Here is a 25835-nt window from a genome sequence, read left to right as displayed (position 1 = left end):
TTTTGTTTTTTTTGTTGTTGTTGTTGTTTTTGTTTTTTTATTTGACCATAGAATCATAGAACAATTTGGGTTGGAAAGGACCTTAAGATCATCTAGTTCCAACCCCATCATAAAATGCAAGAAATAGAGAAAGGAAATAAAATAACTGAGATAAGTTGTCCTGTTCACTTTAATACTAAACCAAATGTCTGCATTGTAGTTGGTTGTAAAAGCTAGATAATAAAATGCTGATACTATAAAGTACCTTGATACTGGATTTTAAATTTATACTGCAACTAAAGAGTATTTAATTAAATTTTGTGTAACCATTAAATGTTTTTAGAAATTAAAACAGATGGCCTTTTGAGGATGCTCAAAATATGTAGGATGCTTTAATGCTTCATGTCTTTTTCTCATCAGTGCCCGCACCAGGCTATCAGGGATTTTTAGTGGATTATTTTGGTGGAGATACAAAATGTGTTTATAATGACCTATCTCTGACTCACTGCTACTACCTTTTCTTTGCATTTGATCTTCATGCCAGGTTGGATGGGCTTGGAGCAACCTGGTCTAATGGAAGGTGTCCCTGCCCATGGCAGGGGTTGGAACTGGATGAGCTTTAAGGTCCCTTCCAACCCAAACCAGTCTGGATTCTGTAATGCTGTGATTAATTTGCATTCCCTCACTCCATTTTATATCCAATATAAAGAACAGACATCATAGCATTGGTACTGTTGATCCTCCTGACAGGTCTTGGGCTGGAATTACTGTATTAAGATGGCATGGTTTTATTTTGTTTTAATGTATCTGTAAAAGATGCTAATATTTTTATGGCCTTTATGCCAGTTCCAAATTATTTGATATATTAATATGCAATAAATTAAAAAGAACACTGTGTCTGGATTTTTTTTGTACTGAAGTGATTTGTTAAGCATGCTTTCATTATGTGAAATACAAACTCACTCCTCTAAACAAGATAACAAGGTTTGGTTTTATTGAGGGACAAAGTCAATAAAGCAGAAGCAACAGCGCTGGGCGCATGACCGTAGCCAGAGGCACAAATGATTAGTATTTGTTAAGGTTAATATACTTTCACTATTGCATTAGTCACGTACATATTCCTAATTCCCACGTATAGGCGGGGGGGGGGGGGGGGGGATATCATAACTAGCTCCAGGAACTTATTGTCATAAGTCTCCTCCTCTTCTCACTTGCTCTGCGGTGATTGTGGGCAGGGGTCTTGCGGATGAAGTAAGCAGTCTTCCTCTTGTGAGTAGGGGGTCTTCAGGATGAAGTAAGCAGTCTTCCTCACAGTATACTTTTCACCTTTTAGTTTACTTAGGTTGTAGAAAGAAAACGTTTATGTTGTAAGTCTGTGGAATGTAGTGGCCCCACTAAACACGAGTTAATTGCTTCACACCATCCTTCTAAAGTACCTTTAGCTTTAAAGAACAATGTTTGTGTTATTAAGTCCATATCCTGTGAGATAACAGGATTTAGTGGCCCCACTAAATGAGTTATTTCACACCATCCTTCTACTTATCAGTTAGAGGCAGAGCCTCCCAGACATCTGCTAGCTTGGGAGACTCCTTGTCTCCCCATCCTGCAATAAATTTTGCAGGAAGAGCACACAGTTCTAAATCTTTGCTAGTTATCAGAATAATGACAGATATGGTTGTGTGATTACTGGGGGGTCCAACTGTGCCAAAGGTGAAAAGTACACTGTGAAGAAGACTGCTTACTTCATCCTCAAGACGCCTACTCACAAGAGGAAGACTCTTCATCCTCAAGACCCCTGCCCACAATCACCAGAGAGCAGTGCGCAGACGCCAAGGAGGCTTATGATAATAAATTCCGGGAGTTAGTTATAATAGTCCCCGCCTACATGAGGGAATTATGAATATGTATGTGACTAATGTAATAGTGAAAGTATATAAACCTGTAACAAATGCTAATCACTTGCGCCTCTGGCTACGGTCATGCGCCCAGCGTTGTTGCTTTGTTGACTTTGTCCCTCAATAAAACCTTGTTATCTTGTTTAGAGGAGTGAGTTCGTATTTCACACTTAGAACTGATAACATTTTGTGCTTTTGTGCCTCCTTGGCTCTGTGCATGGCTCTCTGCTGTCAACCATGGATGTGGCTGACGGTCCTTTCCCTGGCACGTAAGCTTTCCCGCCTCGCCTTAGCGGCAGGTTTGTGAGTTCTCAGCCCGTAGGAATAACCAAAGAGAAGCGCTTGTAACGACTGCTACGACTGTGTTCAGCTGTGTAACTACCACCGCATGGCCCACCCCCGCCCGCCAGGCGCCTGCCTGCAAAGAAGTAAAACCTTTCCCGCCCGCGGCGCCGCTCATAAGATGGCGGGGGGGCGGGTCGGAAGTGCCGGCGGGCGGAAGTTCCGTCGCGTTTGAAAGCGCCTGGCGGAGCAGCTGCTACTCGTTTCTCATCGTCTTGGGTGTACGGTGGTTTCCTTCACCATGGAGCTGCCGCCGGCAGGTGAGTGGGGCCGCCCCTCCGTTCCCCCTTCCCGCCGCCGTGCTATGCTTTCGGCTGTTGGGCGGCGCGAGGCGCCTCAGGTGGCCGTTGCCCGTCTCTTCCTGTTAGGGGTGCCTGTGCCCCTGCGGCCTGATGAGGTGGTGAGGGCCAGACGCTGCTGGGCTGACGTGGGTCATGGGGGACGGGACCAGGGTGCTCTTCTTCCTCGAAGGGAACGCGAAAAGGGGGCGTGAGGTTTAACCATGCAGCCGGGGCCGGGTGGCGGCAGGGCTGCGGGGAAGCCGCGGTGCCGTGTCGGAGCACGTTTTGCCGGGCGGGGACGGAGCAGGACCCGGCCGTGCCCTCATTGCTTTTACATTGGAAGCCCTCCTGAAGCAACGCCAAACCCGCAATTTTTCTCAGCCCAGAAATCCAGCCGTAACCAAAATAGCATATTTTAAGAACAAAGCTCTCGCCGTATCAGTTCTTGTAGTTGGAAACAGCGTGGGGTTGTTATAAACTTTGCTCGCTTGGAAAATAAATGTTTAGAACTTAGTCATTTACTGCGTATTGTTTTACATTTCTTTAATAAAACCATTGTTGAAGCAGTGGAAAAGGCTAAGTGACTTGGCGCCATCCATGCTTCTCATCTTTGCTTTCATTAACACAGGAGCTGAGCCGATGACTCTCGGCTCCCCGACATCTCCAAAACCTGGAACTAGTGCTCAGTTTCTTCCTGGATTCCTGATGGGTGATTTACCTGCGCCAGTGACTCCGCAGCCACGTGCTTTAGCCGGCCCTTCAGCCGGGATGATGGAAATGAGGTCTCCACTACTCACAGGTCAGAATTCGCTGATTCCTGAGAAATTGTCCTGAAAGTAAAATTTGGTTTGTCTTATTGCTGTATGTGACTGTTGCAGACTTGAATTATTGTAAGTTTATAACTTGCTGTAAATGATCTCGTTAAAAAAAGTGGTAAACTCAAGTGTATTCAGTGCAGTTTGGCTAAATTTTTCAAAGTAGGCTTAAGTTTAATAACTTTTTTTAAACGTGGGATTTTGGGTATCAAGAAAGGTTGTTTTTACAGGCAATATGCACCTCGCCTAGTATGAAATCAGTTTATACAGCTCTTGACAAGTTGATTGTACATACAACCATTAGTGTTTTCTCGTGGTTTTAAAGGGAGATGTCTGCTGGCAAACTAAATGCAGCTTGTGCCAGCTGCAGATTTATTTGCAGTGTATTCTAACAAGTAACCAAGACTGTCAGACTTCTAAAAACCAGATAGAGAAAAACTGAAACTATTAACTAATTACTATCTCATGGTTGTATTTGCAGTCTTGATGTCTGCGATAATTGGGATGGAGTAGTGACATTTCCTAGCTGTAGTTGCTTATCTCTTTCAAACCACCCAACTGATACAACTAGAAAAAGTTCTTACCCATGTTTCTGAATTGTGGAATTACATGCCTTTTTTTTCTTCTCTGAGAAGTATGAGTGAGTAGGTGTCCTGGGTTGAACTGGGCTTAAACCATGACAGTAGGTAATAGCTTCATTGATTTATTTCACGTGATGGGTGATCTTGGCTTTTGTATTGAATCAGTTGATATAATGTATATATCTTGTGGTTTTAGTGTGCTAGTCATTTTGAAGGAGAAATTGAAAATTAAAGTACTGCAAGATAACTTAGATATTATTTTCATTCAATTTCAAGCAGAATTGGACTTGCTGATCTTTCTGCATCCCTTTCAGCCTGAATTATTCTATGATTGATGGTGTGTTCCTGCTTCTTGTTCTTGTTAATTTCCCCTGTTGTCCCCCTATTGTTTGCTCCACTCCACTTCCTCCTCCCCTCCAAGCCTCTAAAGTAAATATTTATGAAATTAAAAATAGTTATGTGAATTTCACCTGTTTTTGAAAGGCTTCATTACAGCCTTAGAGTATCAGTTCTAGAAAAGGGAGAACCAGTACAATACTAGCACAGGTCTCCCAAAATGAGTGATTAAGTATGTCCCTTAAACTGGAAACCTTGAGTGTGTGCTTTCTGATATGCTGTAACAGTTTCTGGGTATGTTAAAACATCCAAGGGGAGTCTTGAAGCTCAGAATTTAGATTTGAGAAGTACTGTGGAAAAGTTTTAATTTCAAATGCTTTGCAAGTGAAAACTGTTAAGCCAGACTACTTCCCCTCCCTCCCCCCTTCGTTTTTTCCTGGGGGAACCCACACAAGGAGTTCAGAGGTATGTCAGTTTAATTCCCTGTTATATTGGAAGTCCCAAAGTTTGTGAAATGGGAGACCTGGTTTAACTTCATCCTGTCACTGCTCTTAAGATCCTGTGTTTTTATTTACCATGAAATCACATGGGAAGGAGAGGAATTTGGACAGTTGGAATGTGACAGCATGTGCAATGTCTGTGTGCATTTTGATATGGTTCTTCAGCATGTGGAAGCTCTGAAAAACCTTGCTTTTCCTTGCTTTTCCTTGCTTTTGCATCTCTGCTCCAGAGAACTTAGTCTCTGAAGCAATTAAAATGGATTACTAACCTGCCTTGAAACAGGAAGATGTAGCTATGCTCAGAGCTTCGTAAAAATAACAAGTGCATGTAAGTAATCACAAGCGCATTTACTACTACTGTAAATGTACTGGGTTGCTAAGAGGTATAAAAATTTTAGATGATACTGAGTAAGGAGGCAGTTTGACACAAACATGATGTTCTGATGTAGAACATTCAAACCTGAACAATTCGGTATGCCAGATAGTTTTGCAAAGCCCCAGTGAAACAACTAACAGCTTTCAGTTGAATTTACTTTTGAAGTTTCAAAGCAAGTAGCAGTGTAGTAAAATTACAAGTTTTCTCATGCTCCTAATTTGTTTCTTTTGACTGCAGGAGGATCTCCCCCACACCCAGTGGTACCTACGCATAAAGATAAAAGTGGTGCTCCACCAGTTAGAAGTATATATGATGAATTATCTAGTCCTGGACTTGGATCAACACCTCTGACCTCAAGAAGAACAGTAAGTGGGTTGGGTATTGGCCTATTCTTAGCAGAAGATGTGACATACCTTAATGCTTCAGAGAATTCTTTAACTCAGTTGTATAAGCTGCTGTAGCAAAATGACTGGTGAGTCTTCAGATCATGAAATTGCTTAGTCTGGGTGTTTGGTGTACCTGTTCTATGCAGTCTGAATGAGAACTGCAGTTGTGAAGCTGTCTCCTGTTATTACTGATTTTTGATAGTATAGAGAATCAAAAATGCAAATCATGCCTCTGCTGTGTTTTCTACATAGCAAGTACAGACTTGTTGCAGCTTTTTGCATTCTTATAAATTTATTGGGCTGCTAATTGCCAGAAGGATCCAAGTATGTGTTATCTTTTTGTTTACTGGGCAATAGAGGCATTTACTGAAATAGAAGGAATTTTGTGCTGAGTAAAATATCTAATAAAAGTTTGGGTAGAGAGGTGGGGTTGATTTTGAAATTGTAACAATAAAATTTCCAAAAGGTCAGTCTAATAATAAGCTTCTCTGCTTACTTCAGCCAGGCAGTCAACCAACTGTTAGTAGGTTCTTTTTCAGTGAACATGATTCTTCTGATGCAAGGAGGAGGCCTTTCACTGAATGAGCAGTCTTTTTATTGAATGTTGCCTTCTGAAAAGTTTATTCTGAAAGTTCAAGTCCTCTGTGAAGGACAGGATCCACTACTGTCTTAAAGGACTGGATACTTGAAAAGGAAAAAAAGAGCAGCTATTGGAATGCCTGTTGCTATGTCTACAGGTGCTCCAGTTTGATCTTGTGTCTGGGAAATGCCATGATTCAGACTAAAAGTACACAAAAAGTATTCTGAATATTGAAATCCTATCTTAAAAAGAAAATAACTTGTAGTAGCTAAAGCTGAAAGCATACTTTCCTTCAGTGCACTAAGTGGCTGAGAGGGAAAGTAAGTCCTAGTGATGAGGAATACAAGTGGAGGCTATGCTCCCAGGACTTGTAAGTCCTTTAGGCAATTGAAAATCAGATGCTGGTAACTGATGATACCAGCATGCTTTCCATCAGGATGCATGTGAATGTGTGAATTGCTGTATTACTGCAATAATAAGATGCCTATTTTGAAAAGGTTAAACTATCAAGTTTCTAGGTATTGATACCTAAAGCTACTTGGTTTCGTGAAGTATATGTGATTAGTGTTAGTTAATGGATTTTTTCAGTTCCTGAAGGTTGCCCTAAGCCTAAACAAGCTTTCTTCTTGTATACTATAGCTCTTTTTTGTTAGGTGATAAATGTTAGAGACAGACCCTGAATCCTGTTGCTTGTGGTGCTTCCCTTCTGTAGTTTGGTTTACACTCCCATGCTGTCTCAGTTAACTTGCATTTTAAGCCTGTTTAAGCTAGAATGTAAAAATGTTGTCAAGTGATTTTTCATCAATAACTTAATAATCTTGTACTAAATATACATGTAAATGGCTATTCTTACCCTTAAAAGTTACTCCTAACTTAAAGCAAAAAGTTAATTTTCTTCCCTGATGCTTAAGTTACCTGAAAATGATTTCTTCTGATCTGAGACGTGTACATGTAAGAATGATTTTTTACTTTATGTATTTTAATACAGGCTGGCTTTTCTCTAACACAGAGCCCATTGGTTGGAACTATGCCATCAACCCCTGGAACAGGTAGATGTCCTGTCACAATGTACCATCTACTGTTGTAATGCTTTCCTTCATACACAAAAAAAAATCACTGTTCTAATACATCAACTCCTTGCTAATTTTTGAAGGAGTTGCATATTTATTAGCTTTTCAAAAGGAATATGCATGTGACTGAATTTCAGTCATCTTATTACTTATTCTAAATTTGTTTTTGAACTGAGCCTAGAGGTGATTGTATTTGAGCGAAGCAACTGAGATTGATGGGTTGTCTTCCATCTTCGTAAGATTTCCTGTCTTGTGCATGAAACTGTGGCTTCTTGCTAAACTTAATTCTGCTGGTTTATTCCTATTTGGCTTATGTATTAAGTTGCTAGTGTTCAGAGGTCAAGGAAAAGCTATGGTTCTGGTCATAAAACTGACTAGCATGCCTGCAAATGTGAAGTTTGGCTGACTTACTGCTTGTCTGCAGTATATCTCCACCAAACTTGTATACAAGAAAAGTGCTTGATGCTAAATTTCTTCACTATAGTCTCTTGAGCTTATCTGTCTTGCAAAAATAATTTGTTAATGCCATTTCAATTTAACAGGTTCAAGTGTGTTCAGTCCTGCAAGTATTGGGCAGCCTAGGAAGACTACTCTATCTCCTGCTCAGCTAGATCCTTTTTACACTCAGGGTGATTCCCTGACTTCAGAAGATCAACTTGATGACACATGGGTAACTGTATTTGGGTAAGTTGATTTTCAAAGTGTTAAAAAAAACATGGGTGAAGTCTTTATTACATATGGAAAGTACAGGGATGTTGCTGTTTGGCATTCTTAGGTTCTGCATGAAATATAGCTGTGGTTAAAGCCAGCGAATGCATATGTTTTAGTAAAGCACTCTAACTTATGCTATGTTAGCCTTTTCAAGTTAGAAAGGCACCATTCTACTGTTGAGGTATGTGAAGTAAAAATTCCTGAAAGATGATATTCCTCAAGTTACTGTTTCTAAAATGGCATTAACACTGGTCTTTTTTTGATTTCTAAAACCCTTCATAGGGTTACATTTTAGAACCAGAATTCTTAAACTATTCATTTTTAACTATTTTTGTCTTTCAGATTTCCTCAAGCATCAGCTTCATATATTCTTCTACAGTTTGCTCAGTATGGAAACATATTAAAGCATGTGGTATGTCTTAGTTTGGGACAGATTTCTGAAACCATTCTGGCTCTTTCTTTAAAAAGCTAAATTTCAAAATTTTCACTTAATCTCATGCAGATGTCCAACACAGGAAACTGGATGCATATTCGATACCAGTCTAAGCTTCAAGCCCGGAAAGCCTTAAGCAAAGATGGAAGAATTTTTGGTGAATCTATCATGATTGGGGTCAAGCCATGTATAGATAAAGTAAGTTAACATCTGCCTTCATTTAAAAATAAAGCACTCTCCTTTTGGACTTCCTCTTTGGTTTTTTTTTTTCCTGGCCTTTTTTAATTTTTGAACTACAAAAATAAGTATTTCAGTTTTATACAGGTATACTCTGTTATACCTTACATGAGGTTTTTCTGAAGTAGTTGGCAAGGTTTCCTGCTGAGAAGAATCATTATTCTAAATCTCTGTGTTCCTTAGAAGTTACTGTGCTCATAATTACACTGTTGTAGAAGATACAAAGTGAAAATGTAACATAGGAGACAATTGAGAGAGTTTTCCAGACTGTAATTTATATCATTTAGGGGCTGGAATAGGTACGTGATGGCAGATTGTTACTGCTCCTAACTGTCCCTCTGCTTTTATGTGACTATCTGATTCTGGCTTTTCAGTTTATCTTAGTACATCAGACTGAAAATTTGTTAGCAAGGCAGTCCTGATCCTATTCTCCCACCTGCCCCCACAAAAAAAAATGTCCTTTTTTGCAAGTAGTGGTTTGGGTAGACATTTTATTATGAGCTATTAGTTTCCAGGCATTGGCAATGCCCTGACCTTTAATTCTTGCAAGCACTTTATATTGGGTAATGTACATGAGCTTAAGCAAGTGACAGTCACTTACAGTTCTCAGATTATATGGTGTCCTGTCCTATATTTTGGATAGCTGTCTCCTGCCAGATGTGCTTCTGAATTTCTGCTGTCTTTAGGCTGAATGCTGTGCTCCACTGAGTCAAAATGTAGTGAATTGAGTCTCCACAGGCTGGTTGTCATTTCCCACCTTGTTTTCTCTGGGTTCTTGTGGAACTTTCAGTTTCCATCAAGTTGCTTGCTGCTTCTCGCATTCTACATGCATTCCTTTCTAAACATAACTTTACAAAATGAAGCATTTTGACTCCTTTTTCTAGCATTTGATAAGGGGACTGGGTGACAGTCGTTGGCAAGTTGAGCCTGAACAAAAACCTGTAAGTTGGTAAAGGCTTGGAGACTGTCCTGTGTGCATCAGATGAAATATTTTGGAAGTATTTAGAAAGAGGATGTTACATTACTTAGTTAAACTGGGCCTGAAAAATGTTACTACTTGAAGTTTGTTGCAAGTCTTGCAATTTATTTTCTCTAAACTCTTTCAAACTTGGCTGACATTTAGTACAGGCAGTGAACAGATTGTGGACTTTCACTACTTTGAAATGGCATAATCCAATATATAAATGGTTGCAGCAAGGAAGATGCTTAGTGTGGTGTATACTTGTGTGCTCTGTACTCACAGGCAATTTACCTGTGGTTTTTGCTTGGTTTGAGATGTGAACATATTCTATCAAACAATTCGACAGAATAGATAATTCTAGATAATGAAGGTGAAATAGTGTGTGTGTGTGTGTGTGGGGGGGGGGTTGAGTTGTGTTGGTTTATTTTTTTTAGTATTTGTTTATATTGAGTTATCTCTCTCTTTTAAGAGTGTGATGGAAAACTTGGAAAGAAGCTTTATATCCTCAACATCTTCAGTTTTCACTTCACCTACAAAATCTGTTGGCACACCAGTACAACTTGCAAATAATACTACAAGGATTTCTACAATGAGACCTCTTGCAACAGCATATAAAGCTTCCACTAGTGACTATCAGGTATTTTAAGGGAAATGGAAACGTGTTTTTGTTCTGTCTCCTCTAAAGTTGTATGAGGCTGTACACACATGACCTTAGCGTTCTCCTGTCATTTCCTTAAAGATGTGGTTCAAGTACAAACTCAGTCTGTTTAGTCTCTAAAATAATTATACATTAATGACTTGTCACTCTTCCAGTGTTTAGGTCCTGGTTTTGAAAATCTTTTGGACATACTTTGTCAAAATATAGAAGCACTTAGGAATAGAAAAAAAACAACCTGGTTAGTATAAAAAGAATTAATTATATGTTGACTGATTTTTCCCTCCCCCCCCCCCCCCCTGTCTTCTAGGTGGTTTCTGACAGACAAACTCCTAGGAAAGATGAAAGTATTGTGTCTAAAGCAATGGAATATGTGTTCGGCTGGTAACATACAAGAGGAAGTAACACACTAAGTTGGTCAGGGTTTCAAATATGCTACTGGCATCCATGGTTAGTTGTATAACTGTTGGTGGCAGTATTTTAACTTGCATCTCACCTGATATGCCTTCAGTTGATTCGGCAGACATGTAGCTTGCACTTTAAATGATGGCAATTTACACATGGTTTTAAACACCAAGTAAGTGTAAATATAAGTGCTTTTTTTCCCATCTGTGCTCTGATTGCATGGTTTTAGAAACAAATGTCAGCACTGACTTTTCCTCTGATTACTTCTGTAAATAACTTCCCAGGAAGTTGGAAATGTTAAAGTGGCAGCTCTGTTTACTGACACCTGTAATTTTGTTGGGGTTTTCTTTCTGAAAAGACAATGGGCTACTTACAGGATGAACACTGTGCGCAGCTGGCTCCCAGGGACAGGGACTGTTCTTAGTACCTGTGATTTAAATGTTTTTATTTGGATTCATTGCTGGTTTATAATTATCTTTGGCATAATGTTCTAAATGTCATAGCAACCTTTTCACTGTTTTATTAATAAAGCTAAATAAAGTTAAGTTTTTCTTAGGCTGTTTTTTAAATTGGTATGAATTCTATTAGGAAAACTATTCACCATACTCTTAAGTATGAAATTGCCTAATGTTAGTGTTATCAGCAGAGCAGATGCTGCTGATTTTTCCTGAAGTAATATCAACGGGTGTTAAAACTAGCTTAAATGTCACCTTTGTGTGTATTTTATAGCAGTGTATACTTAGAATACTGCAGCTTGTTACCTGTTAAGACAGAAAACATTAACATATTGAAATAGGTGAATAGAAAGATTCAATATGTCAATGACAAGAGCTACTTTCATTTGAAGACTTCTAAGAATTTTTTTCCAAGGTCTTGTCTGAAGCTTATACCCTTTGAGATAAAGGTTTCTTTGTGATCTGGTAAGAGAGCAATTTTTTCCTCCAATACTTTGGAAACTACATGCAACTATTACTTTTTTTGTGACTATGTTAGTGTGGATCAACATTGGCATTTTAGTTGGGGTCAGTGGCGTGTTGGTCAGGTGGATTCGGTAGTATTCATATCCATGCTTTGCTTCACACTGCAATGTTCTCTCAAGGTTCGTCAACTGCACTACTGTGAAAGTGAGAGATTAGTCCAGGAACGTACCTGATGTCCTCACATGCTAATGAACATCCAGTTTTCAGAATTAAGCAACAGATGGTCCTGAGAAAAATCCCTGAAGCACTTAGAAGTCGGGTTTCTGCATCAGGGCAGTTGGCTAATTAAGCCAAGTATGCTTTAGAAGCAACCTATGTACAGGCAGATTCAGAGACTTGAGATGTGTTTTACTGTATTTGCTGACCAATGCTATTGAAATATTTCTTGCTACTCATCCATTTGCTTTTGATCAAAGGGAACTACCCAGGTCTCATTAATATCTGAATGTCTTTTCTCAGAATACATTTGGCTTTTTCTTGGTGAAAGATATTTCTCATGCAGAAGGCTTCAGAAAGAAAATAGGTAGTTCAGCTAAATTTTTTTTTTTGGTTAGTTGCTTTGCAAAATACACTTCTGGTGTGCTTTAGACTTGTAATGATGTGTGTTGGATTTAATTCAGTGATGAAGACTGATTGAAGTTGGATCGTGCAAGTCTGAAGCTAGCTGCATAAGGAAGGAGTTGGAGCCAAGTCAGTAGTTTGGCGGACATGTTTTACCAGTAAGTACCACAACTGTGCTAAGTTGTGGGATTTTTTCAATGTTTACTTTGGTTCTTGTTTCTTTTAGCTTTAGGAATGATTTTACTAATAGGTCATTGCAGCTTCCTGTAGAGTAGAAACACTCGAGAGTAATGAATATTTATTTTGCTCTGGAGGTATTAGGAGAAGAAAGTTTAGAACAAATAAAACTTTACTCCTGAGCAGTATCATTAAGCAATTATCTTCATATGGCTTCTGCTGGTAAAGACTGCTGGTACGACTTCATATCTTGTCTTAGTGCTGAGCACTAAACCCTGGTGTTGATGGTTTGAGTTTACAAAGTGTGAGAATATTACAGTCCCGCACTGCACAAGCCACTGCCCAGCTTTGTTGTAATGTATTCCTGTGATTTATAACAACCTGTTATTATATGAACGTACAGGGGCCATGTGTGAAAGGACAGAGGATATTGAGAAGCACATGTGTGAAGAATCTCTGAAACTCTTGAAAGATGTTCAGCTAAACCTTTTCAAGGTTTCTACTGTTGTTAGCATTGCATTTAAAAATCCAATTCTTCCTAATGGTTAACTATGTACATGTTGCTTTTCAGTAAGGAAGGATTCCCCTCTAGCTGTAGCTAGATGTGATCTACATTAAAACCAAAGTTAAGGACTTCAGCTAGTGAAGTAATGAACTCGTGAAACTGTTCTGGTTTCAGTTGTATGGGGTTTCTTGTAAGACTGTGGACAATATTTTTCATGGGATTATAGCTTTAGTTTAAAATAAAACACATAAATACTTTTTTTGCTGTTGTCTTAATCACAAGCATTTTACTCAGGGATCTAATTCACTTGGTATGCACAGTTTTAAATTCTATAAGGATTTGTTTTATTGTTTCAGTGGTAATTTCACTACAATTTTAATAGGGTTTGTTTTTTTCTCTGAGACTTTTTAACTTGGAGATGGTGAATATTTTTGTCCTCATTTTTCCCTCCCACCTATCCTCAATTTAGCTTTCTAGTAATTTTCAAAATTATATTTATTTGGGTAATTCATGTACACTGACATAAGGCAAAGATCAAATGTTAGTGTGTCATGTGTGCTTCTCATTGCAAGTTGTAGGTAACTACTTCCACCGTGTGGCAGTTCTTCAGATTTTTAATGGGAGGTTTAACTGATAAGGAATGGAATATAGTAACTTAATTGTGCTTTGGGAAGTTCATGAACAGTGAGAAAAAAGCAGTGCTCAGATGACTCCTAGTTGAAGTGTTCTTGTAATAAAAGAAAAGATGGAGATGAGTTTACTAAATATATGAATTGGGAGTAATGCAGAATTCTTAATATTCCTTCAGTTATAGTTCTTGTTTAAAGTATCATCTTGAGATGGAGAAATCGATCAAGTGATATTTTAGCAGATAATACCACAATATCCATTTTGGATGAACTTGATTGCCTTTTCTGATTGTCTGAGTACATGTGTAAAAAAACAAGACTTGCATCAATTTTCTTTAATTTAATAAAAGTAGGTGACTAGACCACTGAGTCTGCAAAAATGTACTGCTTAAAGCTGTTAGGTTGTTGAGTGAGAGAAAACAAACTTGCTTACACACGACTTGAAATCAGGAGTTGGTTTGCTGAAATCCAGACTGCAGGTGAGAAGGCTCTAGAATAAACATTCTATGTTTCTGCTAACATCAGTCCTCCAGCAGCTTTATGGCTATGTGTTAAGGCCTTTTTTTAATTGTTTGGACAAGAATAAAAGGTGTTCTGTTAATGTAGTGTGTCTCCTGGTAAGTATCAAAGTGCAAGCAGTAATGACTGTCAAACTTGTTAGAGTTTATAAGTTAGAGTTCAGTTGAAGTTACCTTGAAAAATAAATGTGTAATTAATAACTTTGTAAAATGTTTTTGGCCTTCTAATAAGGAATCATTTGACTCAAGTCTTTTTGTGTAATGTGTATAAGCTGTGCTATCAACAGAGTAATATTTTTCAATTTTCTGCAAGTAAAACTTGTATTAAAATTAAGAGTGTCTGAGAAGCTGTGAATTCTCATGTTCTATATAGTGGATATCTTGATTCTTCAAGGTTTTCAGTTCTTTAGGTGAACTTTCATTGTAAAGAGTTTATTTCTGATATAAGCAGATGCAGTTAAAGTGACCTGAGAGCTCTGGTTTCTCTAATGAAGTGCTGATTTTTGTTCATTAGAGTTCTTTTGTATGTTTAGTTGGAGAATCTTCTGATTAGAAACAGCATGAAAGTAAGGAATTGCTCTGAACAGTCATTGTTTTATTTTGCTCAATTGTTTATCGCATCAGATTTTGGTGTAGTTTACTGCAGAAATCAGTTTATGAGCATCTGTCATTGTAGGGATGGACTGAATCTTCAGTATGAAAACCTCTGTTTTTTTCAGTGAAAACCAGAGGTTTTAAATTATTTTTTTACTTTGTTTTGTATGTCAAATTATGTAGTCAGCGTCTTGTTCCACTGCCTTTGGAGCCCTGCGTATCCTGTGAGAATCCAGTCCCTTGAAGCAGAATTAAGTTCCAAAAAATACTCTTTAACTTTTCAAGGATATTTCAGCCTCCTGGTGTTAAGAAGATAACCTTGAATACATGAAGGAGGGATAACCTGACAAATTAATATCTCTCGATCTCGGAAATGGTAGTTCTGTAGTGTGGTTTATCCATTAGTTATTAACAGACTATTTAATAGAATCATGGAATGGGTTGTATGGGACCTTAAAGCTCATCTAGTTCCAACCCCCTGCAATGGGTGGAGATACCTCCCACTAGAGCAAGCCTGAAGATAGTCCAAACTGATTATCAGAGAGAGTAGCTGAAAATTTCAGTTGTAACCCAAGGCTTTTTTGGTTTGGTGGGTTTGTTTTTTGGGTTTGGGGGGGGGTGTGGGGTGTGTTTGTTTTTTTTTGTTGTTTTGTTTTGGTTGGTTTTTTTTTTTTAGTTTTTAGTTTTTAACCCAGATTTTGAGTGCCAGCATGCTTGCTTAACTGGCAGTTGTTTTTTTGCCAAAACTCCTTTGTTCTCCTGGCAACTAAATATATAGCTGGTTTGAAAGAATCATGGTTGCAGCAGTGGCTGTCATAACAAAGGACTATAAAATTCAGCTAGTGTCAGTTTCCAGTCTCCTGCTCGGCAGTCCAGACTGCAACAGAAGTCAGATCTTGCTTCCATAAAGTCATAAAACTTTACTTGCACAAAATGCTTTCTCAGCTGGCAAGTTCTCTGACTTACTGGGCTTTCTCACTGAGTGCTCTTACCTCTCCTTTTAAATGTGTTTACTGTGTAGGATTGCATTGGTGGATAAGATCATGCTTCTGACTTCAGTGAAATAGACCGAAGGCCTGCAGTATTTTCCGAACATGCCATATGATAGCATGTGGTATCATATTTCAATAGATTAAATTATCATAGGATACTATAATGGGCTATTGATTTTTAGGTGCCACAGTTTCTCATTCTTTGTAATTGAATTGTGATTGCGAACATATGAGAATGTTCATTTGCTGATTGAAGGTCATAAAGTAAGATTTGTGTAGAGGTCAACCTTATACATGAGCTGGAAAACAGACTAGTATTACATTATCTTTTCCAGATGACTGCGTTAACAACGGAACTTGCATAATATAGGTTTTGTTCTTGATAATGATAAATTGAAGAGTGACATTGTTATTCCTCTGCTCTCACTTAGGCTTGCCAGCTTTCCGGTTTCTAGCAAATGTGGGGAATCTTTAGAATGAAAACTTTGTAACAGCTTTAACTCCAGGTACATTGTAGGAGTGGGGCAGGGTGAATGTACATCTTGATTATAAAGGCTTAAAGCATCTTTCTAACAACTGATTTGATGTTGTTCACAGACACTTGCGTAATTGTTTAAAATGCACTTTTCATTATTTTGTTAGAGACAGCTATCCTAGTATACATATAATGATTAACTGGAAAATTACTATTTTAATGGAGTAGGCAATGGTAATGATTGTCTTTTCACCTTTATCCATTTAGTCATCCCTGAGCATTTTACTAGTTGAGTTCTGAAATGTGTTTCAGTTTTGTTTTGTGCTTTTTCCAAGCTGTATGTGGAGTTGCCACTGGAAAAGGTCCTGAAAGGTATAAAATCATAGAATACCTCACTGGAAGGGACTTGTAAGGATCATAGAGTCCCAGTCCTGGCACTACAAGAATGACATTAGTATGTGTTACAACTTTTTACTAGTCACAGTCCAGTTAACGGCAGCTGGCATTCTGGGCCCCAGGAGATGAAAACAAGTTTATTTGGATGAATTAAAGCTGTAATAGCATATGAAAATCTGATACAGGAGCAGCTGCATGGCTTCTTCGTTTCAAGAAGACTTTGTGGCATCTGACTCTATGGGCTTATAATGAACCTTGAGAAATGTTATTTGTGTATGCCCGATACTGGGGGTGTCATCTGAATTCGTAATGTGACAGACTAGGCCAAGCATAGTTATTCAAAAATGGGTAACAAAATTTGTAAGGCATGAAGAATTGTCTGAAAAAGTGATTGGGAAACTTTTCTACTGTACAAATGTTTTATCACCAAATACTGTAAAGTGCACTAGATATTGGAAGCTTATGCTCTGATATGTTCCGCCATTGCAGATGCATTTGGAAAGTTTAAAACTGAATTTAAAACTGAATGTAACTTTGACATACAACTGTAACAACAGCGCACTTACCTCTGAACCCTAACACCTTGCATAAACAAAAGCGAGGTTAAATAGATTTGTCTTTTGCTTTCAAACCTGTCACAACATGAAAAGAGTAAGAAATGGTTTAGCAGCATTTTCTCAGAATTCTTCCTCTGACCTTATTCGGTACAATGAAAGTGCATGATAAAAATTGCCACCTTTGTTTCTGAAAAATCTGCCACCTCTGAACTCTATTAAGTGGGATGTGCATATGGTCACTGCTGTAAATGCTTGTAGTGAAAAAAATAGTGTTTTCTTCACCTAGCATGATTTTGATTGGCATTCTGTGCTAGGTCTTTATTTGATGGATGAATGATTTCTTTTTAATAGCTGGAAGCAGTTTTGTGAGTATCCTTCTCCGACCATCTGGAATTGCTGACATTTGAGTCCCCGTAGGATGGATTTGGAACCACTATACATACAGTTTGTGTGAACTCTTTGAGCTGGAAAAAAGTTCTGTGTAGGGATTGGATTCCACAGTTTCTGTGCTAGGTTCTGTTAGATTTTACCATCTCTCTCAAAAATTCTGCATTGTGAATTGGAAGAGGCTGGTTCCACTGAAAGCTGTGCCAGCATTGTTGGAGAACTAAAAGAAAGGGGACTGGTACCTGTTGTTTAGACATAAACCCCACTGTTTCTCTCCTAAAGAGAAACAGATACTGAATCTCTACAAGTTTCCTTGTAGCAGTATTGCTGCATCAGTACTTCAGCCCTCTGAAATTTGAGCTACCAGTGTAAATAACATCTGGCAGTTGCTTTGTTGGCTTCAGGTCAAATATTGTTACTGAACATGAACGATGATCCCCATAAGATGAGATTTTCCTTTCTATTTAAATGCGATATTGTTGAAAACTTGTACAATAATTTATGGATGTAATTTACATGATAGTTTTTATAATGCATGAAGGGCAGAAAAAAACGAAGATGGCAGGAATGAGTTATTGAAGATACAGTATTAAAAACCTGAGGAACACTACCACACAAGTCAGTCAGTAGGAGTGGAAAACTTATTCTTGAAAATAAACCCAAACCCCAAAACTTATTGCAAGTAGTCTATAGAGACTTTGATTTTTGGGTAGGATTGATCATTGACCGGATCATTTCCTGTTAACTGCACTTGAAATTTCAGGTACAGAGTGTATTGCAGTCATTCTCTGAAGCCCCCAAGAGCCTAAAAAGAATTTTACTTCAACTATAAATCTAATTGTTCTTTTCTGAAGTCTTACTGTATTTTATATAATGTTTTCTCAAACTTTTGTCTCCTAAAGTTAGTGGGCATCTTAAAGTTGAAATCTCCATCTGTGTAATGACGGGACTTAACTAGTTGGTGAATTTGACAGCATGTTAAAAGTTTTGGATGTATTTTATTATTTGAATAATAACTTCATAGAAACAAATGTACTAATGACATAAAAAGAAATTCAGGGTGAGTAGGGTGAACTTTTATGAAGTTCACAGGCTAATGGAAGAGGCCTCAAGTGTTCAGCACTACTTCTGAAGCTGTCTTAACATTTACATGAAATGCTTGGGGGATGAGGGAGTTGGTTGGGCTTTTTGTGGTTGGTTGGTGTTCTGTTGCTTTGCTCCCCCCCCCCCCCCCCCCCCTTCCCAGCTTTAGCCCAGCACTGTTAGAGCTGGTATTACAGACTTTGTGTTCAGTAATACAAGGAGAATATGAACCTAGCCATTTTAAAAGGAAAATAAATTAATATGGGTTACTGCAGCAAATTCAAACAGCAACCTGATCAGGCATATGAGGTCAGAGTGCTTGCTTAGACAGGATCTAGTGTTTCACATATATTGGGATTAAATATGAACATATTTTCCTTCGGCTAGTTGCAAAATAAAAGAACATCTATTGTATGCTATTATTATGAATGGCTGATTATGATTCTATTGATCAGTTTTGTATCCTATTCATTATTTTTGTCTAACAGTTTCCTTCCCAATTTATTTCATGCTGAAATTTTAAAAGGAATATTTTTGCTTTCTGTGGAATGCAAATAAATGTTCTGCAGTGAAAAAATGTAGCGCGCTGTTGCATTGCCTTTTTCCCTTAGCAGTACTTCAATAGGCATATAAAGCCTTTTCCTTTTGTGTTGTGTCAGTGTTCAGAGTCACTGATCACAGCTGTTCTCATTATATCCCAGATCGACCTTGGCACAGTGGGAAAAGCCTTCATCAGTATAAAGAGACACCAATACCTGACAATTCATATGATAAACCAGTATATTCTTTTTATACATCTTAACTGCCAAGATTCCAGGTAGGCAAAAAGCCACATGATCTTTACCGTGTGGGGAGAAAAATATTGGAATAGGAAATCATAAAAGATGATGGCCTCTAAGCTTTAGGTTACCACAGAAGTATATGTTTCCAGAGTTTCGCTATTATGTGATAAGCATCTTGCTCTTGCAGGAGGATCTTTGTCTAGAACCCAGGATTGTACTGATTTTTAAACTCCCATTCTTGTCATACTGCCTTTTGTAAGCACTATATATGCACTTTGGAAGGTAAATACTGCTCTGCACAACTGGAAATGTGTGATTGATGGAAATTGGGGTCTTCATTTTATACATATGGAAATAGATAAACTGGAAGATTAAATGACTGATTCCAGAGTTGTGTGGTAGATCTGGAGCAGCAGAACTTGTGGAGGCCAGATAACATGTAAAAGAAAGAGTTCTTCACTTTCTACTAATATTGCTATGAAACTAGCAATTTTCTTTTTTGAGAGAACTCGGTGCTGGGTAGCTTTTGCTAGAAACCTGTGGTTAAGGCTGTCTTAGTGCATCTTGTCTTTGGCTGTATAAGCAAACAGATATGGAAGGGCCTGCTCTCCTCTCCCCCTAGGTTTTGTACTTGCTCTGTATCTGCAAAGAGCCAAGATTGTTGAGAGGAGTAGAAATAACGCTCTTGTGCTATGTTTTTACCTTGTCATCTTAAAATGCTATAGCACCTCTTACCAGGTCAAAATTGAGAGCTGTACACAAGTGTCACTGCAGTGCAGCTGTTTTTTGTGGAATAATAGCAATGAAGAGAATAGAAACATCAGAGGGGGGTTAGTGTGTCCCAAAGCAGTAGCAAATATTAGGTACATCAATGTTAAATCCTACTCTCACGCAGAAACAATAGAAATCTCTCAATAAGAGAGCAAAGAAATCTTGTGTTACACAAAGGAGGGGAAAAATACTCCCGTATCTGAAATATTAAGTGCATAATACAGCTTCTGTAAGTGAGGGGAAAGAAAGCTTACTTTTTCCCTCCTAACAGACTGTCAGATTAAGATTTAAATGCCCATGCTACCCCACGAAATTGATGCATATCCCAATATTTGCATAAAAGATTTAGTAATGTTTTGAAAACAGAAGTTTGGTAGGAATGTTTTGGTGGATTGAGGTTTCAGTGACAAATAGAGGTAATACATCAAAATTTCCATTCCTTTTTCCTCAGTTTTTAATAATCTATATAAATCACTGTATATATTTTTTTCCAAAGGATAAGGGGTGTAAGCTTAAAGTCATCATTTTGGCAGTAGGAAAGAACCTGTCTTCTGTATAGCCTCAAAGGCAAAGGATGCATGTGTATCAGGAGCTTTGCAGGCCTTGACCTCTGAAGCGGCCACATGGGTTTGAAAGTTGGTGGAGATGATTGCAAAAAATAATGAACTGGTGCTTTGAAACAGTGCAAGACACTTTCTCAGGTATTGATCCAAATATGTCTATAATTAGAATTGTAGAGTTAGGGACTGGTTTGGGTTGGAAAGGACCTTAAGATCATCCAGTTCCAGCACCCTGCCACGGGCAAGGACACCTTACACTAGAACAGGTTTCTCCAAGTCCTATCCAAGCTGGCCATGAACACTGCCAGGGATGGGGCAGCCACAGCTTCTCTGGGCACCCTGTGCCAGTGCCTCAGCACCCTCACAGGGAAGAACTTCCTTATATCTAACCTGAACTTCCCCTGTTTCAGTTTAGACCCATTACCTCAAAAGTAGTGGCTGCAGCAAAGATCTTTGATAGACTTCATGTGGTCTCTACTGGCAACTTCGTTTTGAGCAAAGATCTCCAGAAAATTCCCAGGGTGAGAGAACTTTGTGCAGTGTAAAAAGGACACTAGGGCTTGAGTGACCATGCAGTTGGGGGTATTCTTACCAAATGAGTGCCTGTAGTTGCACATTTTTCTACCTGGAATTTTCTGGACAGACATATTAATCTTGCTTCTATCCACTAGAAATACGAGGGAGGAAAGAGTGTCAATTTGTCTCTCATAGTGGCTTCAAAAATCTAATTCACTGTACTCTAAAATTGCTGTATTGACTTCAAGATTTAGGTCCTATTAATAGCGGTGATACTAGATTGAGTTTTGGACTACAGGACCTACCTGTATCATTTAGGAGAGAGAAAAAATTGAATCAAACTGAATTTCACATTATGTTTTGGAACAAGGAGGCACAAAATCACAAAATGGAATATAGAAACCTTTAGAATTAGATTTAAGTAATGTTAAGTTTGATGGCTTTGTAACAGTAGCAATGGAAAATTACTGAGGTGCATGACGCATAGAGTACAGCTAGAGAACATACTGAGAATTCTCACAAGATAAATTGTTATAGTTAACATAGCTTAAGAAAAACAGTCTAGAAGAACAGGACACAGGGATAAGGAGTATCTGGGAGCCGCAGGTGTCCAGGATGGGCTACAGTTAAACTAACTGATAAATAGGAGGATAGGAGGATTATTATGTCTCTGGTGCTAACAAACCAATTAAACTGGTATGAGCATCTACTGCTTCAAAGGCTGCCAGAAGTGATGAAGATTGTTGGAAGAAGTAAACAACCCTCAGAGACCACCACCACAAATCTGTACGCATGCGGGGAACTTTCTGGAAAATTATGTAATCCATACGTAGCCTCATGAATATGTATGTATGCCCAGGGACTATAAGAGGACGGCTTGTGTGGCAGTGGGGAGACACGTGTTAGGAGGAGCTATCCCCTGTGTCTCCTGGCGCTGCAATAAAGAATACCTGCTTGTCAGCTTGAAAACTTTGTCGACAAGTTTGTCCCTGGAGTTTTCTCCGTATCAATTTGGCACCCCAGATGGGACCCTCTCTGCTCGGCTGCAGGACCCACTGAGGACAGGGCTCCCTAGGGCCCTTGGGAATTTTTCCCGGAGGGACCCCTTGACTCATTCGGATCGCTGCGGGAGCAGACAAGGACCATCTCATAAAAGGTATTCTTTTATATAGTTTGTAAGGTGCAGGGGGCATCTCGGTTTGGTAAATTGGTTTGGTAAATTGGCTTGGTAAGTGTACGCATGGTTTGGAAGCCTTCCATAAATCGAGAGAGGAAATCTCGTAGGTAAAGGCGTATACCTGGCTGCTAGCATCCGTTTGGTATACACCCACACGAAGCAGGGGGCATCTTGTGGTTTGGGTCCTGCAAGATGCAGGGGGTGTCTTGTAGAAAAGGTTTTGGATTTTACTGGCATACGCCCATAAGAAGCAGGGGTCTTCTTGTGGTTTGGGTCCTGCAAGACGCAGGGGGTGTCTTGTGGAAATGGTTTTGGATCTTGTTGGTATTCATTTTGTGGCTTGTTACATTAAGGATTTTGGTCTTGTGATTTTGATATCAGTGACAGACTGTTATAACTAAGCAGGGGGCATCTTGTGGTTTGGGTCCTACAAGACGCAGGGGGTGTCTTGTGGAAATGGTTTTGGGTCCAGTGTGCTATCAACAGCCCATAAGGGATTTGATTCGGTGATGCTGTCAGCGTGGGTCCCTGAATAGGTTAGTCGAATCACCCTCCGATACAGTGGGCTGTCCAGTATGTCCCACAGTGTGACTCAGACAGGCTGGTTGGGCACAAGGGTCTCGTCCTTCTTGGGACACTGACAGGCTGGTCAACTATAAAGGGTTCAAGGAAACCCCCCTATTAATGTTACAATATGGTCTGAGCCATAGCGGTTAGGATGTATTGCTTTTGATTCTACTGGTACTCGTCTTACTTTGTGGCTTTTTACAGTAATGATTTTGGTACTTGTGACAGGATGTTATAACTGTGTTATTAACTGTTCTTTATTTGGTTGAATTTTAGTCTCTGTCTTTGTCTCAAGTGTTGTAACTGTGTGGAGTGTGTCTGTGGGATCCCGTTTGTATATGTGTGTGTGTGAATGTGAGATTGATAATGGAAAATCAGCAGAGTGAAGAGATCTTGAAAAAGAGTCTTTTGGGTGCATTTTGGCACACTGGAAAGAACTTGGAGAGTCTCCTGGGGGCTCGGTAAATAAGAAAACATTGGTAAAATATTGTAACCGATGGTGGCCTTTGTATACTTTGGCAGATCAGGAAAAATGGCCTAAAAATGGAACTCCGAACTATAATACATTGTTACAATTAATGTTGTTTTGAGGGGGCAAGGAAAGTGGCATGAAGTAATGTATGCAGATATGTTTTTTCCCTTTAAGAAATCACGCGGAGTGACAGACTGAATGCAAAATTAATATAGCTCTGCTAGATCCCTTAATTTCGGCCTTGGAAAAGGACAGAGAAAAACTGAAAGTTAAGCTGAAGAGATGTTATTCAGCCTATGATATTGGGGGAAGATGTTTAAAGTTAAAAAAACAGTAATCAGGAAGATAGGTTGAAAATTATGTATCACAGGTACCTCCGAGAGAAGCAGCCTCTGTATCCATCCTATTTGATATTGATAAGGAGGAAGAGATTGCTGTTACTGGCAACAAGCAGCACATTCACATTCAGAGTTAAGAAGGGGTTAAACCAGAAATATTGTTGCAGAGGCAGGCATCTGCAGCCCCTGCAGAGCAGGGTGAGCAGCTGTGAAAAACAAAAAAAAAGGGAAAATCAAGGGGGGGAGCTCGGGCAGCTCCTGTGTTTGAACATGGAGAAGTGACGACGGGCAGAGTTTGGGGGAGCGGGCTCTTCTGTGGAAACGGATTGGTGTGCGTGCTATGGGGAGTTTGGACGTTGGAAGTGAGACTGCCCTGGGGCGGGGGCAGTGCCATGGGGTGGCTCCGGTGACTGAATTGGAGCTAGACTGAGAGGGACCTGGGGAATCTACCCTAGCAGATCCACTGGTTAAATTAAAACTACAGACTAGAGGAAATAAAGTGGAATTTTAGGAATTTTAGTGGATACAGGAGCAACTTATTTGGTGTTAACTCAGAGAGAAAAGAATTTGTTACAGATGTGGGAGCTACTGGCCACCAAGAAAAAGCAGGGAAAAAAAAGAAAAAAGGCATTCTTTCTGAAACCTTTAAAGTACAAACTGGGAAAACAAATAGGAATGCACAAATTTTTATGCACGCCAAATTCTCTAAAATCTTCATTAGGGCGAGAAGCAACATTTAAAGAAGGCAAAATGGAATTTAGAGTTAAAAAAAAAATCAATTAATTGCAGTTTTGAGTTTATCTTTAATTCAACAGAAAAGCAAAAAGGAGGACCTTCCTGAAATAGAAGAAATCCTTAATCAGGTATATGTGGGAGTACGGGCATCTGAAGTTCCAGGTAAGGCAAAAAATAATTTGCCTGTTAAAGTGGAAATAAAAGAGGGGGGCCTGCCCAATTAGAATAAAACAGTATCCCTTAAAATCAGAAGATCAAAGGGAATGAAAAAAAAATTGATAAATTTTAAAATATAGATTATTAATTGAATGTGAATTGGAATATAATACTTGTATCTGGACAATAAAGAAATATAATGGGAAAAGTTGCAGATTGGTTTACAATCTCAGGGTAATCAACAAAATTGCAGAGGATATTTGTCCAGTATTAGCTAATTCGTATGATTTATTGACTAAATTGAATAATAATCAGAAATGGTTTGCTGTCCTGGATTTAAAGGACACTTTCTTTTGCTTACCATTGGCCAAAGAAAGCCAAAATTATTTGCTTTCGAATGAGAAAATCCTGACGCAGAAAGAAAAATTCAGTTAACTTGGACAGTATTACCACAGGGGTTTAAAAACAGTCCAGTGATTTTTGGAAATCAGTTAGCACGAGAATTAGAATTATGAAAGCCACCTGCTCAGACGAGGACTCTGTTACAATATGTGGATGACCTGTTAAATGCTACAGAAACAAAGGAAGAATGTGTCCAGTGAATGGTGGGATTATTGAATTTCTGGGACCCAGTGGCTATAAGAGGACGGCTTATGTGGCAGTGGGGAGACACACGTTAGGAGGAGCTATCCCCTGTGTCTCCCGGCACCGCAATAAAGAATACCTGCTTGTTAGCTTGAAAACTTTGTTGGCAGGTTTGTTCCTGGAGTTTTCTCCATATCAGTTTAAAAAGAACTGGAAGTAGAGTGAAAGTGATATTTAGGATATCAGCTGTTGAAAAAATGGATTTTTTTTTTTTTTTTTACCAAATTAAGCCAAGTAATTAAACTGTATGTGCATTTACCCCTTTACAGTGTGATAAATTTAGTGGTGTAATTTTGATTTATATTGTCTTGCATCAGGTGGTGGTGGTGCAAGCTTTTGTTTTGTTTCTACATCACCATGAGGGCACACAGAACTTCATTACTTAACGGACTGAGTACTCTTACAGGATTGGTTCTTGGGCAAGGTATTAGTTAAAAAAAAAGGGGGGGGGGGGGGGGGAAATGCAAATAAAAAACCCTAGAGAGCAGCAGATGGTTTACCTGATGGTGACCTGCAAATTCTGTGTCAAGCTGACTTATAAGAAAGGAACGGTCAGTTTGTTTTTGTGGTTTTATTTTATGATGATAGTCTGTCTTCTTACATTAGCAAAATCATAGAATCACAGAATAGTCAGGGTTAGAAAGGACCTTAATATCATCAAGTTCCAACCCCCCTGTGTGGGCAGGGACACCTTGCACTAGACTGTGTCACCCCATTGA

At 38.9% G+C, this 25835-nt stretch overlaps 1 protein-coding gene and 1 long non-coding RNA gene across 3 annotated transcripts in view; both read left to right on the top strand.

Annotated features, from left to right (window-relative positions):
* LOC130600699 (uncharacterized) overlaps positions 1-874 on the top strand; it is a 66221-nt gene extending 65347 nt beyond the window's left edge. Inside the window, exon 2 of the long non-coding RNA XR_008972517.1 lies at positions 560-874. This is a non-coding gene — a long non-coding RNA (uncharacterized LOC130600699). The remainder of the gene's footprint in view (positions 1-559) is intronic.
* A 2230-nt stretch (positions 875-3104) lies between these two features.
* On the top strand, positions 3105-25559 carry NUP35 (nucleoporin 35). 2 transcript variants are annotated; one of them, XR_008972514.1, is made up of 10 exons: positions 3105-3296; positions 5343-5470; positions 7060-7120; positions 7684-7825; positions 8195-8264; positions 8355-8483; positions 9953-10120; positions 10449-10588; positions 19099-19214; positions 25434-25559. XR_008972514.1 is itself a non-coding variant. In XM_057412214.1 (8 exons), the coding sequence occupies exons 1-8, from the start codon at positions 3137-3139 to the stop codon at positions 10524-10526; spliced, it is 936 nt and encodes a 311-aa protein (XP_057268197.1). In that variant the 5' UTR covers positions 3105-3136; the 3' UTR covers positions 10527-11088. The 2 variants fall into 2 exon arrangements, 1 of the variants encoding a protein (XP_057268197.1); XM_057412214.1 differs by lacking the exons at positions 19099-19214; positions 25434-25559 and having other exon boundaries at positions 10449-11088.
* The last annotated feature ends 276 nt before the right edge of the window (positions 25560-25835 follow it).

Source organism: Pezoporus wallicus, unplaced genomic scaffold (genome assembly GCF_028554395.1).
Source record: "Pezoporus wallicus isolate ANWC-B61680 ecotype Strahan unplaced genomic scaffold, APGP_CSIRO_Pwel_v1 contig_6566, whole genome shotgun sequence".
Taxonomy (NCBI): domain Eukaryota; kingdom Metazoa; phylum Chordata; class Aves; order Psittaciformes; family Psittacidae; genus Pezoporus; species Pezoporus wallicus.
Note: the sequence above shows the minus strand (reverse complement) of the source record. Positions and strands in the feature narration are given on the sequence as shown.

Excerpts from the sequence above, each read along its gene's own strand:
- NUP35 (XM_057412214.1), top strand. The coding sequence starts at position 3,137 with ATGACTCTCGGCTCCCCGACATCTCCAAAACCTGGAACTAGTGCTCAG. Across the intron at positions 7,826-8,194 it reads ACATGGGTAACTGTATTTGG|ATTTCCTCAAGCATCAGCTT; the intron begins GTAAGTTGATTT and ends TTTGTCTTTCAG. Across the intron at positions 8,265-8,354 it reads GAAACATATTAAAGCATGTG|ATGTCCAACACAGGAAACTG; the intron begins GTATGTCTTAGT and ends AATCTCATGCAG.